At 35.1% G+C, this 17,991-nt stretch overlaps 1 protein-coding gene across 6 annotated transcripts in view; it reads left to right on the top strand.

Moving 5' to 3' along the window:
• ctbp2l (C-terminal binding protein 2, like) overlaps positions 1 to 15,006 on the top strand; it is a 265,851-nt gene extending 250,845 nt beyond the window's left edge. For 4 of the 6 annotated variants that reach the window (XM_061931702.2, XM_061931700.1, XM_061931703.2 and 1 more), the window contains 7 exons: positions 4,154 to 4,298; positions 7,754 to 7,960; positions 8,028 to 8,242; positions 8,325 to 8,455; positions 10,634 to 10,761; positions 10,827 to 10,944; positions 13,957 to 15,006. In XM_061931702.2, the coding sequence (XP_061787686.1) occupies positions 4,154 to 4,298; positions 7,754 to 7,960; positions 8,028 to 8,242; positions 8,325 to 8,455; positions 10,634 to 10,761; positions 10,827 to 10,944; positions 13,957 to 14,137 (1,125 nt within the window). In that variant the 3' untranslated portion in view covers positions 14,138 to 15,006. Of the gene's footprint in view, positions 1 to 4,153; positions 4,299 to 7,753; positions 7,961 to 8,027; positions 8,243 to 8,324; positions 8,456 to 10,633; positions 10,762 to 10,826; positions 10,945 to 11,392; positions 11,470 to 13,956 lie in introns of all 6 variants that reach the window. The other 2 variants (XM_061931706.2, XM_061931701.1) reach the window with 1 other exon arrangement.
• Positions 15,007 to 17,991: the final 2,985 nt, after the last annotated feature.

Here is a 17,991-nt window from a genome sequence, read left to right as displayed (position 1 = left end):
GTAGTTCTTGTGTTTGTGTCAGGGAGGGAGGGCAGGCGCGGCCTACAAGAAGAAGAAGACTGTAAGACTTCTCAGGCAGCTGGGAGATCATCTCTCTCACTGGCAGGCACCAATAAACCTGCACACTTACAGTATACACTGCGCAATACTTGTTGCTTTGTCCAACATTGTGCACACGTGCAGTTGACCAACACTAATAGTTGCACAATATTGCTCTCATACTTGTGCACACTAATTGTTGCCTGTTAAGTGTGCACAATAATAGTGCTGCAGTATTTGTGCTATATACTCTACAAGATATTAACCCTAACACTAACAATTGTCTATTTAGTGTGCACACTATTTGTCCAGTGTGTCTATACTAAACATTGTCTATTTAGTGCATACACTAATATTTGTCCAGTGTGTTTATACTAAACATTGTCTACTTAGTGTGCACACTATTTGTTCAGTAAGTGTGCACACTAAGAATTGTCTATTTAGTGCGCACACTAATAATTGTCTATTTAGTGTGCACACTAATATTTGTCCAGTAAGTGTGCACGCTAATAGTTGCCCAGTAAGTGTGCACACTAATGGTTGCCATGTAAGTGTGCACACTACGAATTGTCTATTTAGTGTACACACTAATATTTGTCCAGTAAGTGTCTATACTAAAAATGGTCTATTTAGGTGCTCACTAATATTTGTTCAGTAAGTGTGCACACTAATATTTGTCCAGTAAGTGTGTGTATACAAAAAATGGTCTATTTAGTGTGCACACTAATATTTGTCCAGTAAGTGTGTATGCTAAGAATTGTCTATTTAGTGTGCACACTATTTGTCCAGTAAGTGTGTACGCTAAGAATTGTCTATTTAGTGTGCACACTAATATTTGTTCAGTAAGTGTGTATACTACAAAATGTCTATTTAGTGTGCACACTAAGAATAGTCTATTTAGTGTGCACACTAATATTTGTCCAGTAAGTGTGCACGCTAATAGTTGCCCAGTAAGTGTGCACACTAATGGTTGCCATGTAAGTGTGCACACTACGAATTGTCTATTTAGTGTACACACTAATATTTGTCCAGTAAGTGTCTATACTAAAAATGGTCTATTTAGGTGCTCACTAATATTTGTTCAGTAAGTGTGCACACTAATATTTGTCCAGTAAGTGTGTGTATACAAAAAATGGTCTATTTAGTGTGCACACTAATATTTGTCCAGTAAGTGTGTACGCTAAGAATTGTCTATTTAGTGTGCACACTAATATTTGTCCAGTAAGTGTGTACGCTAAGAATTGTCTATTTAGTGTGCACACTAATATTTGTTCAGTAAGTGTGTATACTACAAAATGTCTATTTAGTGTGCACACTAAGAATAGTCTATTTAGTGCGCACACTAATATTTGTCCAGTAAGTGTGTACGCTAAGAATTGTCTATTTAGTGTGCACACTAATATTTGTCCAGTAAGTGTGTACGCTAAGAATTGTCTATTTAGTGTGCACACTAATATTTGTTCAGTAAGTGTGTATACTACAAAATGTCTATTTAGTGTGCACACTAAGAATAGTCTATTTAGTGTGCACACTAATATTTGTCCAGTAAGTGTGTACGCTAAGAATTGTCTATTTAGTGTGCACACTAATATTTGTCCAGTAAGTGTGTACGCTAAGAATTGTCTATTTAGTGTGCACACTAATATTTGTTCAGTAAGTGTGTATACTACAAAATGTCTATTTAGTGTGCACACTAAGAATAGTCTATTTAGTGCGCACACTAATATTTGTCCAGTAAGTGTCTATATATTAAAAATGGTCTATTTAGTGTGCACACTAAGAATTGTCTATTTAGTGCGCACACTAATATTTGTTCAGTAAGTGTGTACACTAAGAATTGTCTATTTAGTGTGCACACTAATATTTGTCCAGTAAGTGTGTGTATACAAAAAATTGTCTATTTAGTGTGCACACTAATATTTGTAAAGTAAGTGTGTACACTAAGAATTGTCTATTGAGTGTGCACACTAATATATGTACAGTAAGTGTGTTTATGTATACAAAAAAATGTCTATTTAGTGTGCACACTAATATTTGTCCAGTAAGTGTGCACACTAATAATTGTCTATTTAGTGTGCACTAATATTTGTCCAGTAAATGTATATACTAAAAATGGTCTATTTAGTGTGCACACTATTTGTTCAGTAAGTGTGTATACTAAGAATTGTCTATTTAGTGCACACACTAATAATTGTCTATTGAGTGTGCACACTAATATTTGTACAGTAAGTGTGCACGCTAATAGTTGCCCAGTAAGTGTGCACGCTACGAATTGTCTATTTAATGTGCACACTAATATTTGTCCAATAAGTGTCTATAATGAAAATGATGTATTTAGTGTGCACACTAATATTTGTTCAGTAAGTGTGCACACTAAGAATTGTCTATTTAGTGTGCACACTAATATTTGTCCAGTAAGTGTCTATACTAAAAATTGTCTATTTAGTGTGCACACTAATATTTGTCCAGTAAGTGTGTATACTAAGAATTGTCTATTTAGTGTGCACACTAAAAATTGTCTATTGAGTGTGCACTAATATTTGTACAGTAAGTGTGCACGCTAATAGTTGCCCAGTAAGTGTGCACACTATGAATTGTCTTTTTAGTGTGCACACTAATATTTGTTCAGTAAGTGTACACACTAAGAATTGTCTGTTGAGTGTGCACACTAATATTTGTCCAGAAAGTGTGTGTATACAAAAAATTGTCTATTTAGTGTGCACACTAATAATTGTCTATTTAGTGTGCACACTAATATTCATCCAGTAAGTGTGCATACTAAGAATTGTCTATTTAGTGTGCACACTAATATTTATCCAGTAAGTGTGCATACTAAGAATTGTCTATTTAGTGTGCATACTAATATTTGTACAGTAAGTGTGCACGCTAAAAGTTGCCCAGTAAGTGTGCACACTACGAATTGTCTATTTAGTGTGCACACTAATGGTTGCCCAGTAAGTGTGCGCACTAACATGTTGCGGTGTTGGTATGGTTAGTTTGAAGTGTGCAACGAAATGAGTGCAGTAGTTTTAAGTTCCACAAGTACAAACCCCGTTTCTATATGAGTTGGGAAATTGTGTTGGATGTAAATATAAACGGAATACAATGATTTGCAAATCCTTTTCAACCCATATTCAGTTGAATGCACTACAAAGACAACATATTTGATATTCAAACTCATAAACTTTTTTTTTTTTTTGCAAATAATAATTAACTTAGAATTTCATGGCTGCAACACGTGCCAAAGTAGTTGGGAAAGGGCATGTTCACCACTGTGTTACATCACCTTTTCTTTTAACTACACTCAATAAACGATTGGGAACTGAGGAAACTAATTGTTGCAGTTTTGAAAGTGGAATTCTTTCCCATTCTTGTTTTATGTAGAGCTTCAGTCGTTCAACAGTCCGGGGTCTCCGCTGTCGTATTTTACGCTTCATAATGCGCCACACATTTTCGATGGGAGACAGGTCTGGACTGCAGGCGGGCCAGGAAAGTACCTGCACTCTTTTTTTACGAAGCCACGCTGTTGTAACACGTGGCTTGGCATTGTCTTGCATGAAAAAGACGGCGCTTAGATGGCAGCATATGTTGTTCCAAAACCTGTATGTACCTTTCAGCATCAATGGTGCCTTCACAGATGTGTAAGTTACCCATGCCTTGGGCACTAATGCACCCCCATACCATCACAGATGCTGGCTTTTCAACTTTGCATCGATAACAGTCTGGATGGTTCGCTTCCCCTTTGGTCCGGATGACACAATGTCGAATATTTCCAAAAACCATTTGAAATGTGGACTCCTCAGACCACAGAACACTTTTCCACTTTGCATCAGTCCATCTTAGATGATCTCGGGCCCAGAAAAGATGGGGAATGTTTCTGGGTGTTGTTGATAAATGGCTTTTGCTTTGCATAGTAGAGTTTTAACTTGTACTTACAGATGTAGCGACAAACTGTATTTAGTGACAGTGGTTTTCTGAAGTGTTCCTGAGCCCATGTGGTGATATCCTTTTAGAGATTGATGTCGGTTTTTGATACAGTGCCGTCTGAGTGCCGTGATCGAAGGTCACGGTCATTCAATGTTGGTTACACTAACGAAGTGGGTGTGGCTGGCAGGTGCTGAACGAGGCAGTGGGGGCCATGATGTACCACACCATCACTCTGACCAGGGAGGACCTGGAGAAGTTCAAAGCACTACGCATCATCATCCGCATCGGCAGCGGCTACGACAACATCGACATCAAGGCTGCCGGGGAGCTCGGTATGTACACCACCACCATCATCATCATCATCATCTTCCTCCTCCTAGTCAGGCTGTATTTGATCCAACATCAAAGTTGACAAGGTAGGACGACTGCTCCTTCTTTAATGTCCGACGTCAGACTGATGGCGTGCGGGACAGAAGACAAGAGTCCTTCCTGTCCTGTCAGCAGCTCCAAGAGTTTGACACACATCTAAGTCACCCACTCACCACATCTAAGTCACCCACTCACAAGGCAATCAGCTGATAGCAGCCAGCAGGGAAGGCAGCCTATTGACTGAAGAGGCCATTTTTCATGTCCTGTGTGGGTTTTCTAGGGCATACAGAGCAGGATGAGGGCTCACACAAGTGCAGGAAGTGAGGAAAAAAAACAAAGCGATGCCACTCAAAGATCCTCCATATGACAGGAGAGCGCAGCGCTTTTAGAGACCTACAAATGAAATTGCAATTCAAAGATTGTCTACATGAGCACTTTGCTGTTTTCTAAAATGCTAGTCAAAGATCCTCTGACAGGAGTGCTCTATGGGCGAATGCAAAAATTTGATTTTAGGGCATACTTGCCAACCCTCCCGAATTTTCCGGGAGACTCCCGAAATTCAGCGCCTCTCCCGAAAACCTCCCGGGACAAATATTCTCCCGAAAATCTCCCGATTTTTCAGCCGGAGCTGGAGGCCACGCCCCCTCCAGCTCCATGCGGACCTGAGTGAGGACAACCTTTTTTCACGACGGGAGGACAACAGGGTGACAAGAACTAAATGATCCAGACTAGAGATAAATTGTATTATGTTTATCTTACCTAAAAATAAATATATTTATTAATTTTTTTTTAAAAACTAAATACATTTTTACTATATTTTGCTAAAAACGTCAAAATTAATTGTATTTTTATTTGTATTTTTTCTGACTCCTTATTACATCCAGCCATAGAATTATACATTAAAATAAACATATTTGAAATAATTAATTTTAAATTATCATAATAATTCATTTAAAATGACCATATTTAATTATTAAAATAATTGCTTGTTTATCGACAACTTTAGCATTTTATTCATTACATTTTGAAGCTCTCAGAAGCCAAGTTATGTTATATTCCTTAAGATTTATTTATGCAAGTTTGAAGTATCAATTATCTAAACACAGTTTTGTTTGCATATTTTCAGGATATATATATCCATCCATCCATCCATTTTCTACCGCTTATTCCCTTTGGGCTCGCGGGGGGCGCTGGAGCCTATCTCAGCTACAATCGGGCGGAAGGCGGGGTACACCCTGGACAAGTCGCCACCTCATCGCAGGGCCAACACAGATAGACAGACAACATTCACACTCACATCCACACACTAGGGCCAATTTAGAGTTGCCAATCAACTTGTATATATATATATATATATATATATATATATATATATATATATATATATATATATATATATACATATATATATATATATATATATATATATATACATATATATATGTGTATGATATACTTGACTTGGTGAATTCTAGCTGTCAATATACTCCTCCCCTCTTAACCACGCCCCGCCCCTGACCACGCCCCCCGCCTCCCACCTCCCGAAATCGGAGGTTTCAAGGTTGGCAAGTATGTTTTAGGGACATGCTAAAAACGGTAGTCAAAGATCCTCTATAGGACAGGAGCGCTGTATTAATTTTAAGGACTCATTACAAACAGAAATCCAAGATCCTCTACGTAACAGGAGCGCTGTGCTGATTTTAAGGACTCACTAAAAAAAGAAATCCAAGATCCTCTACGTGACAGGAGCGCTGTGTTGATTTTAAGGACCCACCAAAAAACGGTAGTCAAAGATAATTTATATGATAGCACCGCTGTGCTGATTTTAGGGACCTGCTACAAAAAAAGTAGTCAAAGATCCTCAATATGACAGGAGTGTTGTGCTGATTATAAGGACCTACTAAAAACAGTAGTCAAAGATCCTCTAAATGACAGCAGCGCTGTGCTGATTTTAAGGACCTATTAAAAACAGTAGTCAAAGATCCTCTATATTACAGCAGCGCTGTGCTGATTTTAAAGACCTAATAATACAAAGTTGGTAGTCAAAGATCCTCTATATGACAATAGTGTTGTGCTGATTTGAAGGACCTACTAAAAATAGTAGTCAAAGATCCTCTATATAACAAGAGCACTGTGCTGATATGAAAGATCTACTAAAAACAGCAGTCAAAGTTCCTCTAAATAACAGAACTTTGTTGATTTTAAGAACCTACTAAAAACAGTAGTCAAAGATCCTGTATATGACAAGAGCAATGTGCTGATTTTAAGGACCTACTAAAAACAGTAGTCAAAGATCCTCTACATGACAAGAGTGTTGTTTAAGGACCTACTAAAAACAGTAGTCAAAGATCCTCTATATAACAGGAGCACTGTGCTGATTTTAAGGACCTACTAAAAACAGCAGTCAAAGATCCTCTAAATAACAGAACTTTGTTGATTTTTAAGGACCTACTAAAAACAGTAGTCAAAGATCCTCTACATGACAAGAGTGTTGTTTAAGGACCTACTAAAAACAGTAGTCTAAGATCCTCTATATAACAGGAGCACTGTGCTGATTTTAAGGACCTACTAAAAACAGCAGTCAAAGATCCTCTAAATAACAGAACTTTGTTGATTTTTAAGGACCTACTAAAAACAGTAGTCAAAGATCCTCTACATGACAAGAGTGTTGGTTAAGGACCTACTAAAAACAGTAGTCAAAGATCCTGTATATGACAAGAGCACTGTGCTGATTTTAAGGACCTACTAAAAACAGTAGTCAAAGATCCTCTACATGACAGAACTTTGTTGATTTTAAGGACCTACTAAAAACAGTAGTCAAAGATCCTATATATGACAAGAGCACTGTGCTGATTTTAAAGACCTACTAAAAACAGCAGTCAAAGATCTTCTACATGACAGAACTTTGTTGATTTTAAGCACCTACTAAAAACAGTAGTCAAAGATCCTGTATATGACAAGAGCACTGTGCTGATTTTAAAGACCTACTAAAAACAGCAGTCAAAGATCCTCTACATGACAGAACTTTGTTGATTTTAAGGACCTACTAAAAACAGTAGTCAAAGATCCTGTATATGACAAGAGCACTGTGCTGATTTTAAAGACCTACTAAAAACAGCAGTCAAAGATCCTCTAAATAACAGAACTTTGTTGATTTTAAGGACCTACTAAAAACAGTAGTCAAAGATCCTGTATATGACAAGAAAGAGCACTGTGCTGATTTTAAGGACCTACTAAAAACAGTAGTCAAAGATCCTGTATATGACGAGAGCACTGTGCTGATTTAATGGAGTTACTAAAAACAGTAGTCAAAGATCTTGTATATGACAAGAGCACTGTGCTGATTTTAAGGACCTACTAAAAACAGTAGTCAAAGATCCTGTATATGACAGGAGCGCTGTGCTGTTGTCCACCACAGGCATCGCGGTGTGCAACATCCCGTCGGCGGCGGTGGAGGAGACGGCCGACTCCACCCTCTGCCACATCCTCAACTTGTACCGGCGGAACACGTGGCTCTACCAGGCTCTGCGGGAAGGCACGCGGGTCCAAAGCGTGGAGCAGATCCGCGAGGTGGCGTCCGGCGCCGCCCGCATCCGGGGCGAGACTCTGGGCCTCATCGGCTTCGGTGAGTACACGTCGGCCGTCTGGTCTCAGCGATGACGGGGGATTGCGTCATCGAGCCGTGTCCCCAGGGCGATCAGGGCAGGCGGTGGCGGTGCGGGCCAAAGTGTTCGGCTTCAACGTGATCTTCTACGACCCGTACCTCCAGGACGGCCTGGAGCGCTCGCTGGGCGTCCAGCGCGTCTACACCCTGCAGGACCTGCTGTACCAGAGCGACTGCGTGTCCCTGCACTGCAACCTGAACGAGCACAACCACCACCTCATCAATGACTTCACCATCAAACAGGTCTGTTGTCTGGCGCCCTCTGGAGGAGGCGGGCAGTAGTGCGGCACAAGTCCTTTGGAACAACGGCGTGTTTTGACTTCAGATGCGACAAGGAGCGTTCCTGGTGAACACGGCCAGAGGAGGCCTGGTGGACGAGAAGGCCCTGGCCCAGGCCTTGAAGGAGGGGAGGATACGAGGAGCCGCCCTGGACGTCCACGAGACAGAACCTTTCACGTGAGTCCTGCTCCTTTCTACAAACATTCCATTGGAAGGAAATGATGCTGGTTTTGAACTTAATGTTTGCAGGACATTTGCTTGAATTGTCGGATAAACATAAAACTATTGTTAGTTGTTTTTTTTATTGTATTATTATTGTTTATTAGTCTTATTATTTGATGTATTTATATTATACAATTAGTTTTTCTTAAAGTATTATTATTTTATGTATATAATTTAAAATGCTATTAGTTTGTCTTATGTTTTTTTGGATTTATTTATTTATTTTAAATAGGTTTGTCTTTAATTAATATGATGTTATGGTACTATTGTATTTAATTATTATGCTTCTTTTTTAGTTTATAACTTTATTTAATTATCATTTTTATATTTGAAATAGTATTATTTTATCTTAATGTATTACTGCTTTGTGTATTGATATTTTTTATTGATATAGTAATATTTTATGTTAAATTATTATTACTGTTTTATGTATTTATCATTTTTATTATTTGAAAGTGTTTTAAGCATTTATCATTATTGAAATAGTATTAGTTTGTCTCTATTATGATACATTTTTATTAGTCATATTTATTATTTTACCTTAAATTATTATTTCTGTTTTATATTACTATTATTATATCATTTTTATTATTTTAAATAACACAATATTAATATTTAGTCAAACTAATGCTATTTAAAATAATAAAAATGATAGTAATATAAAACAAAAATAATAATTTACACAATTTAAGACCAACTAATACTATTTTAAATAACAATAATAAATGCATAAAATATTTTTTAAGACTAACAAAAACATAAGTATAAACAAATATTTGAAATAAAACAAAATACATAAAATCGTAGTAACATGAACCAAATCAAAACAATGCTATTTCAAATACAAATACACACAAAAAGACTAATCAAATGTAAAAATATAACAAATACAAACTATTATTTAAAATGTTAAAAATTAAAACATAAAATTATACTATTGAATTATTATTGTCTTAAGTAATAAAAATAAATACTTCAAACTAAAATGTAACACTAATAATTATAAAAGAGAAACTAATACTAGTTCAAATGATAAATACATAAGTCAAATAAGTAACATAATGATTAAAAAAAAAAACTAAAAATACTTCAAATATTAAAAACAATTAGTACATAAAAGTAATAATTATTGAAGATAAACTAGTTATTCTAAGTTATACAAATAATTACATAACACTAATAAAAACATAACATAATATTAATATTTAGTCAAACTAATAGTTTGACTAAATATTAATATATAATAATATATATTAAATATTAATATTAATATATAATAACACAAAATATTAATATATAATAACACAAAACTAATAGTTTGACTAAATATTAATATTATGTTATGTTTTTATTAGTGTTATGTAATTATTTGTATAACTTACAATAACTAGTTTATTTAGTCAAACTAATAGTTTGACTAAATATTAATATTCAGTCAAACTAATAGTTTGACTAAATATTAATATTATGTTATATTTTTATTAGTGTTATGTAATTATTTGTATAACTTAGAATAACTAGTTTATCTTCAATAATTATTACTTTTATGTACTAATTGTTTTTAATATTTGAAGTATTTTTAGCTAGTTTTTATTATCATGTTACTTATTTGACTTATGTATTTATCATTTGAACTAGTATTAGTTTCTCTTTTATAATTATTAGTGTTACATTTTAGTTTGAAGTATTTATTTTTGATTACTTAAGACAGTAATAATTCAAGAGTATCGTTTTATGTTTTAATTTTTAATATTTGAAATAATAGTTTGTATTTGTTATACTTTTACATTTTATTAGTGTTATTATTGTGTGTATTTTTATTTAAAATAGAATTGGTTTGTCTTTGTTCTTTTGATTTGGTTCATGTTACCACGATTTCATGTATTTTGTTTTATTTGAAATATTTGTCTATACTTGTGTTTTTGTTAGTCTTAAAAAATATTTGATGTATTTATTATTCTTATTTAAAATACTATTCGTTTGTCTTAAATTGTGTAAATTATTATTTTTAGTCACTTTCTATAATTTACATTACTTTTATTGTATGCATTTATTTCTCTTTAAAAATATTGGGTGCTAAAACATATTGAGAGTTCAAAAATGTTTAATAGTCTTGTCTTTTGTTTTGCGTAGTTTTGCTCAAGGTCCCCTCAAGGACGCACCCAACCTGATCTGCACACCTCACACGGCGTGGTACAGCGAGCAGGCTTCCCTGGAGATGAGGGAGGCGGCCGCCACGGAGATCCGAAGAGCCATCACTGGTAAGCAAAGCCAAGGAAGACATGTTGGTAAAAAAAAGTGCTGACTGGACTTGTTTCTGTGGAAGGTCGCATACCGGACAGCTTAAGAAACTGCGTCAACAAAGAGTTCTTCGTCACTACGGCACCTTGGGCTGTCATGGACCAACCTGGCGTTCACCCGGAACTCAACGGCGCCGCCTACAGGTCAGGAGACAAACATGCATCCCTCCCATGAAGATGATAAAAGGTTCTGACTAAGTTTGGATTTCAAAGATAGAGAAATGATCAAATAATACTTAATTGAACACAAAACATTAATTATAAAGCAAACACTATTCAATTATTATCCTATGAAAAAAAATGTGTATACAAAAATGCAACAAATATACATTTACAGCAAGAAGGTGCAGGGGAAGTCATTATTACACCACATTTGTAATGGAATCATGTTTACTGAAATACTACCATGTTTTTACAAATATTAGAATGTTGAAATCATACTTATCACTAATAATAGTCAGAACCACTAGCTATAGTTTGAGATGATAAAAACGTATTGTATGTAGAAAGAGATTACTCAACAATGATGAGGTCTCTCTCTCGAGTCCTGAAGTCAGCATGTTGGCGTCCCATGTTTTTGTCTTCCACGCAGCCAAGTCAACCAAACTCTCCCGGCCGTTACAACGGGAATCCCCCAAGACAAAATAAATGCCTAGATGGGGTAAGCAGGTAAATACACCTGAATAGCCTCTCCCCCCTCCACTCTCCCCCCCACTCCTACTGACTTTTGGGTTGTGTTGTGTTGCTGTGATCTGTCACTCTGAGACCCTTCTTAACCCTCCTGAGCTGGAGTGCCCCCCAACCCTCCTAAATAGCTTTTTTCCCCATGAGAGGAACTGGAATTCCCTTTTAGTTTGACATTCCTGTTGCACTTGTGTGTCATGCACCAAATTAGAAATTCAACACGAAAAAAATTCGAAAAGTAACTAAAAAAACCTCTTTTTTTTTCTTTTTTAATTGTATAAAAATATGTTCACACATTTTATAAATTGTATTGCTGTGCAATAAAATATGTATATAAAACATTTATTTTTCTTATTTGTAAATTTACTTAATTACTATTATATGTGAAAAACGTCGATTATAGATTTTTTTTTTTTGTCGGAATACAGCATACACCCTGGACAAGTTGCCACCTCATCACAGGGCCAACATTCAGACACTAGGGGCAACTATATTTTATTCAATTACTATATACACATTTTGAAACATAAGGATTCTTAGTGCTCTATTTTATTAGATTATGTTTGATTTTTGGCAGGGTTAAAATCTCACCAAATGGTAAATGGGTTGTACTTGTATAGCGCTTTTCTACCTTTTTCTTTTTTTTAAGGAACTCAAAGCGCTTTGACACTATTTCCACATTCACCCATTCACACACTGATGGCGGAAGTACACGTTTTATTTCATATATATATAAATATATATACACATATATAAATATATATATATTTATATATATATATATATATATATATATATAAATATATATATTAAAAAATATATACATATTATATATATATATATATTTTTTTATATATATATATATATATACACACACATATATAAATATATATATATATATATATATATATCCATCCATCCATCCATTTTCTACCGCTTATTCCCTTCGGGGTCGCGGGGGGCGCTGGAGCCTATCTCAGCTACAATTGGGCGGAAGGCGGGGTACACCCTGGACAACTCGCCACCTCATCGCAGGGCCAACACAGATAGACAGACAACATTCACACTCACATTCACACACTAGGGCCAATTTAGTGTTGCCAATCAACCTATCCCCAGGTGCATGTCTTTGGAGGTGGGAGGAAGCCGGAGTACCCGGAGGGAACCCACGCAGTCACGGGGAGAACATGCAAACTCCACACAGAAAGATCCCGATATAAATATATATATTTATATATATATATATATATATACACATATATAAATATATATATATATATATATATATATATACACACACATATATAAATATATATATATATATATACACACACATATATAAATATATATATATGTATATATATATATACACAGATATAAATATATATATATAAATATGTATATATATATATATATATATATATAAATACACATTGTGTACATATATACACATAATATATATTGTGTATATATGTACACAATGTGTATATATATATATATATATATATATATATACACATATATACATACATACATACACACAAATATATATTGTGTATGTATGTACACAATATAATATATGTGTATTTATATAATATATAAATATATGTATTCTTAGTTTATAAAATATATAAATCTTATATATTCTTAGTTTATATAAAATATATATATACACACTAAGAATAAATGTATAATGTATATTTTTTTTAATTCTTATATATTGTAGATATAAAATAGACTATTTTTCATTTGTCGCCTTTTTACACTTTATTCTTGACTTTTTTTTAATTTGGCATTTAAAAACAAAACAGAATTGCTTGAAAATAAAAAATATATAAAATAAAATATAATACACAACATGATAAAATGTATTTATTTATATATTTATTTTTTTCTCATATATATATATTTTTTTAGATGGTTTTTTCCCCCATTTTATTATATTTTTCATTTTTTGGGGAGGGTTAAAAACTCAAATGTGGAGATACACGTTTTATTATTATATGTGGTATGGTATGTCTTGTTTTTTTGGCATGGTTAAAACATCAAATGTGATACAGATTTTAATATTATAATTAAAATATATGTATATATTTTTTAATTGTGTATTCCCCCATCTTCCACTTAATTTGATTTTTGTTAGGGTTAAAAGCTCACCAAATGTGGAAAAATAGGTTTTAATATTATAAGTATATTTTTTTTAATTGTGTATTCCCCCAATTTTATCAGATTTTTTTGTCAGGGTTAAAATCTCACCACATATGGAGATACATGTTTTATATTATTATAATAAATATATATTTTTTCATTGTGTATTCCCCCGTTTTATCAGGGTGAAAAACTCACCAAAAGTGGAGATGCATGTTTTTTTTAGACGGCCCAGTGACAATAGACCGAATGAATAAAGGAATTAATTCTTACCATTCTGCACATTTGGGTGACATCCTGGCACTCTCTTTTCTTCTCCCTTAGATACCCGCCAGGCGTGGTGGGCGTAGCGCCGGGCGGCCTCCCGGGGGCGTTGGAGGGCATGGTACCCGGCGGGGTGCCCATCGCCCACACCCTGCCCTCTGGTACCCACCCCTCGCAGGCCCCGTCGCCCAACCAGCCCTCCAAACACGGCGAGCCCAGAGAGCACCTGACTGAGCAATAGCAGCGACAAGAAGGGACCACCCTTCCTCCCCCCTCCGTCCCCCCCAACTTGGAACAGACCTGTCGAGCCACCACCCCCGACTGGGACCAAGAGACAGTCACCTTCCCCCCAAAAGACGATGGATTTGTACTTTTAACGTCTTCTCTTTTGCTTTTGGCTCTCTTCGATTTTTGTTTTCTTTTTGGGGAGGGGGTACTGGCACGACCACCACGGAGGACTTGACAGGAATCATACCAACGAGAAGGAAAAAAAACACTTTGCTACTGGACCGTTTACAACTTACATCATCTTCCCCTTTACTCTTCTGCAGCTGTTGTTTAGGCCCCTCCTCTTTTAACTGCTGATTGGATATAAAATCATTCTTTTCCTGGTGGTAAATTCATGAAATTACACTTGATTATCCAAACTTCATCCCAAAAAGGAAATAATTAAACACTCAGGACCCCCTCCCTCCATTTTTTTGCAGATTCAAAATCCCATATTTTTGTCTGTGAAGTAAAAAAAACAAAAAAAAAAAACGTTTTTGGGTGTTCAAAAGTTCAAATCCCGTTAGATTGCTTAGTTGGATGTTGCTAAGTAACCATCATCCTTTGTGATCCGCCCTCTCCTGCTTCTTGTCTACTACTTTGTTCTGTCCTAACGAGGTCAGGGGCAAGCTCATCTGGGGTGTGGGGGCCATCCTGTTCTGTAAAGCAATAGCAGACAAACTCCTCCATAGTGTCCCCCGCCATCATAGCAGCCAGCCAGCAGTACGACGACGATGATGATGATGATGATTTTGGTTTTAGCGTGAGTATTTGTATTTGTTTCTTGTATAAGGTGAACATTTAGCATTCAGTGCAGTTCCAATAAAAAATAAAAAAAACACATTGATGATTGGGATTCTTCACTTGCTTGAACTATTCACAGCCACAGGAGGGCGCCAAAGCACCTGATGGTAACTTTGTTCCACAGATGACCATATATGGTGTTACGTTCTGCCACTAACATATTTTATTGTGGGAATTCACTTGTTCACTGTAACAAAGTGCACTTCATCAACTTGCGAGTTATTCAACTGTAACTAAGGTAAGGTGTTAAGTATGTTAAAAAATATATATTTTTCTCCACATAAATAATAATGCATCCTTTCTGTTTTGCACAAATACATAAAAATAAAAAAAATCACAATATTTGATTAAACATATATATAATTTGATAGCAGGTGGTCTATTAAGGGGTTAAGTGTAATTTTGTCGGGAATATTTAAAATACATAGTGATATTTCCCTCAATTTTTTTTGCCATGAGACAATATTTTTATTTCAATGCTATTTTTGCAATTGCAATTATTTGTGCTGTACAAATGCATTCATAAAATACAAAATGCTTTTTTTTTTTTTTTTTTACACAATTCATTAATACTTCTGTTAATTAGCATTCAGTCAATTTTAGAAGAGGCCTTTGTGTAGCTGCATTGAAATGTTTTTTTAATATTTAAAACATATTGAATACTTTTAAATGATGGCCTCGGTTACTGAATGGTAGATATTTGTTGTCTTTATTGCTAACTCTGTTCAGGGGCTAAGGCACAGGTGTCAAAATCAAGGCCCCGGGGCCGTATCTGGCCCGTCACATCATTTTATATGGCCCGCAAACGCCTAGGAAAATATGCATCGTTGAAATACCTTATCTTTTCGTACTAAATGTATTTGTTCTTTCCATTTTGACCAAAAAATATATATTTTATTAAATATATATATATATATATATATACTTCATGAAATTGCATAACTTTTAAATGTTAATAGTGTGCAACAAATAATATATTACCATAGTTTACACACATTTGTATTTGTTAAAATAAAAATACTTCAATATATGCTTGACTTATGGTTTCAAAGCAAGTTATCCATCAAATTGTACTCTGTAAGGACAATAGATGTTTTTTTACAGCACATTCAATTAAAAACTGTAAATTGAAAAAAACTCTACCACTGTTTTTACGTTAAAATGTTGCTGACTACGCTGCCTTTTTTTTTTTTACTGTAAAATCTACAGTTGTGACTGTAAATGGAAAAATGGTACCACAGTTCATTTTCCGGTAACAAACTGGCAGCCAAGAATTAAAAAATTTTAAAAAGCCAGTGGTACCGTTTTTCTATTTACAGTAATATGTTGAACAAATTACCTTAAATTTTACAGCACACAGTATGACTGAGGAAAATATTTACTATTCAGGAAGAGAGTACACACGCCCCGTTATATCGTGGCTGGAGGCAAAAAAAATTGTTTTTTATATATATATATATATATATATATATATATATATATATATATACATATATATGTTAATTTTCCTTCCTGCATTTTTTTTTCTTCAAATAAATGTGCTTGATTTTGGGGGTAAAGTGAGCTTCACCGTGTTTGTAGTTTGATGGAAAACTAAAATAAGACACATTTGTATTTGTTATTTGTTGGGCTTCACGGTGGCAGAGGGGTTAGTGCATCTGCCTCACAATACGAAGGTCCTGAGTAGTCTTGGGTTCAATCCCGGGCTCGGGATCTTTCTGTGTGGAGTTTGCATGTTCTCCCCGTGACTGCGTGGGTTCCCTCCGGGTACTCCGGCTTCCTCCCACTTCCAAAGACATGCACCTGGGGATAAGTTGATTGGCAACACTAAATTGGCCCTAGTGTGTGAATGTGAGTGTGAATGTTGTCTGTCTATCTGTGTTGGCCCTGCGATAAGGTGGCGACTTGTCCAGGGTGTACCCCGCCTTCCGCCCGATTGTAGCTGAGATAGGCTCCAGCGCCCCCCGCGACCCCAAAGGGAATAAGCGGTAGAAAATGGATGGATGGATGGATGTATTTGTTAAAATAAAAATACTTCAATATCTGCTTGACTTATGGTTTCAAAGCAAGTTATCCATCAAATTGTACTCTGTAAGGACAATAGATATCTTTTTTTACAGCACATTCAATTAAAAACTGTAAATTGAAAACAACTCTACCACTGTTTTTACGTTAAAATGTTGCTGACTACGCTGCCTTTTTTTTTTTTTTTTTACTGTAAAATCTACAGTTGTGACTGTAAATGGAAAAATGGTACCACAGTTCATTTTCCGGTAACAAACTAGCAGCCAATAATTAAAAAAAAAAATTTAAAAAATCCAGTGGCACCGTTTTTCTATTTACAGTAATATGTTGAACAAATTACCTTAAATCTTACAGTAAAATTCTGGCTACTAAGCTGCCAGTATTTTACCGTAAGATAACTGTTGTACCATTCTAAAATGGTAAATAAACAGTGGGTACTTTCCCCCCCCTCCCATCTACTGTAATATAATGTTTAAAAAAAGTGTAGATTTTACATTTTCAAAAAGGGTGACCAGAATTTTACTGTGAAATATAAAGATTTATTTTTTTACAGTGTACGTAAAAAAATTTAATAATAAAATGCATGGGCAAATCCATAAATTATTCACTGTTAAAAGCGGCCCTTTTAGGGCAGCCATAAATGCGACGTGGCCCTCAGTGTAACCGTGTTCGACACCCCTGGTCTAAGGTGTTTAGAGGAAAGGCCTTTTTGTACATTTACAAAATATAAAATATTTGTTATATTTTCTCTGCAGTTAAAAAATATTGTATTAAAATCTAAAATACATTTTAAACAGTTGGTACTGATAAAAAAAAAAAATGGTATCACTTAAGGCAGCATTGTGGAAGTAACGTTTTTCCCCAACGGGAATAAGATTAGGCGTCTGTTTAAAAGGCGGGGCTGATTTGTTAAAAATGGCGACCTATCCGGTGATTAATTGTGGCGTGGTGTGAGGCCACTATTTGAGGAAATGCTTTAGTTGAACAAAGAATAAGCAG

Source organism: Nerophis lumbriciformis, linkage group LG39 (genome assembly GCF_033978685.3).
Source record: "Nerophis lumbriciformis linkage group LG39, RoL_Nlum_v2.1, whole genome shotgun sequence".
In the NCBI taxonomy this organism is placed as follows: Eukaryota; Metazoa; Chordata; class Actinopteri; order Syngnathiformes; family Syngnathidae; genus Nerophis; species Nerophis lumbriciformis.
Note: the sequence above shows the minus strand (reverse complement) of the source record. Positions and strands in the feature narration are given on the sequence as shown.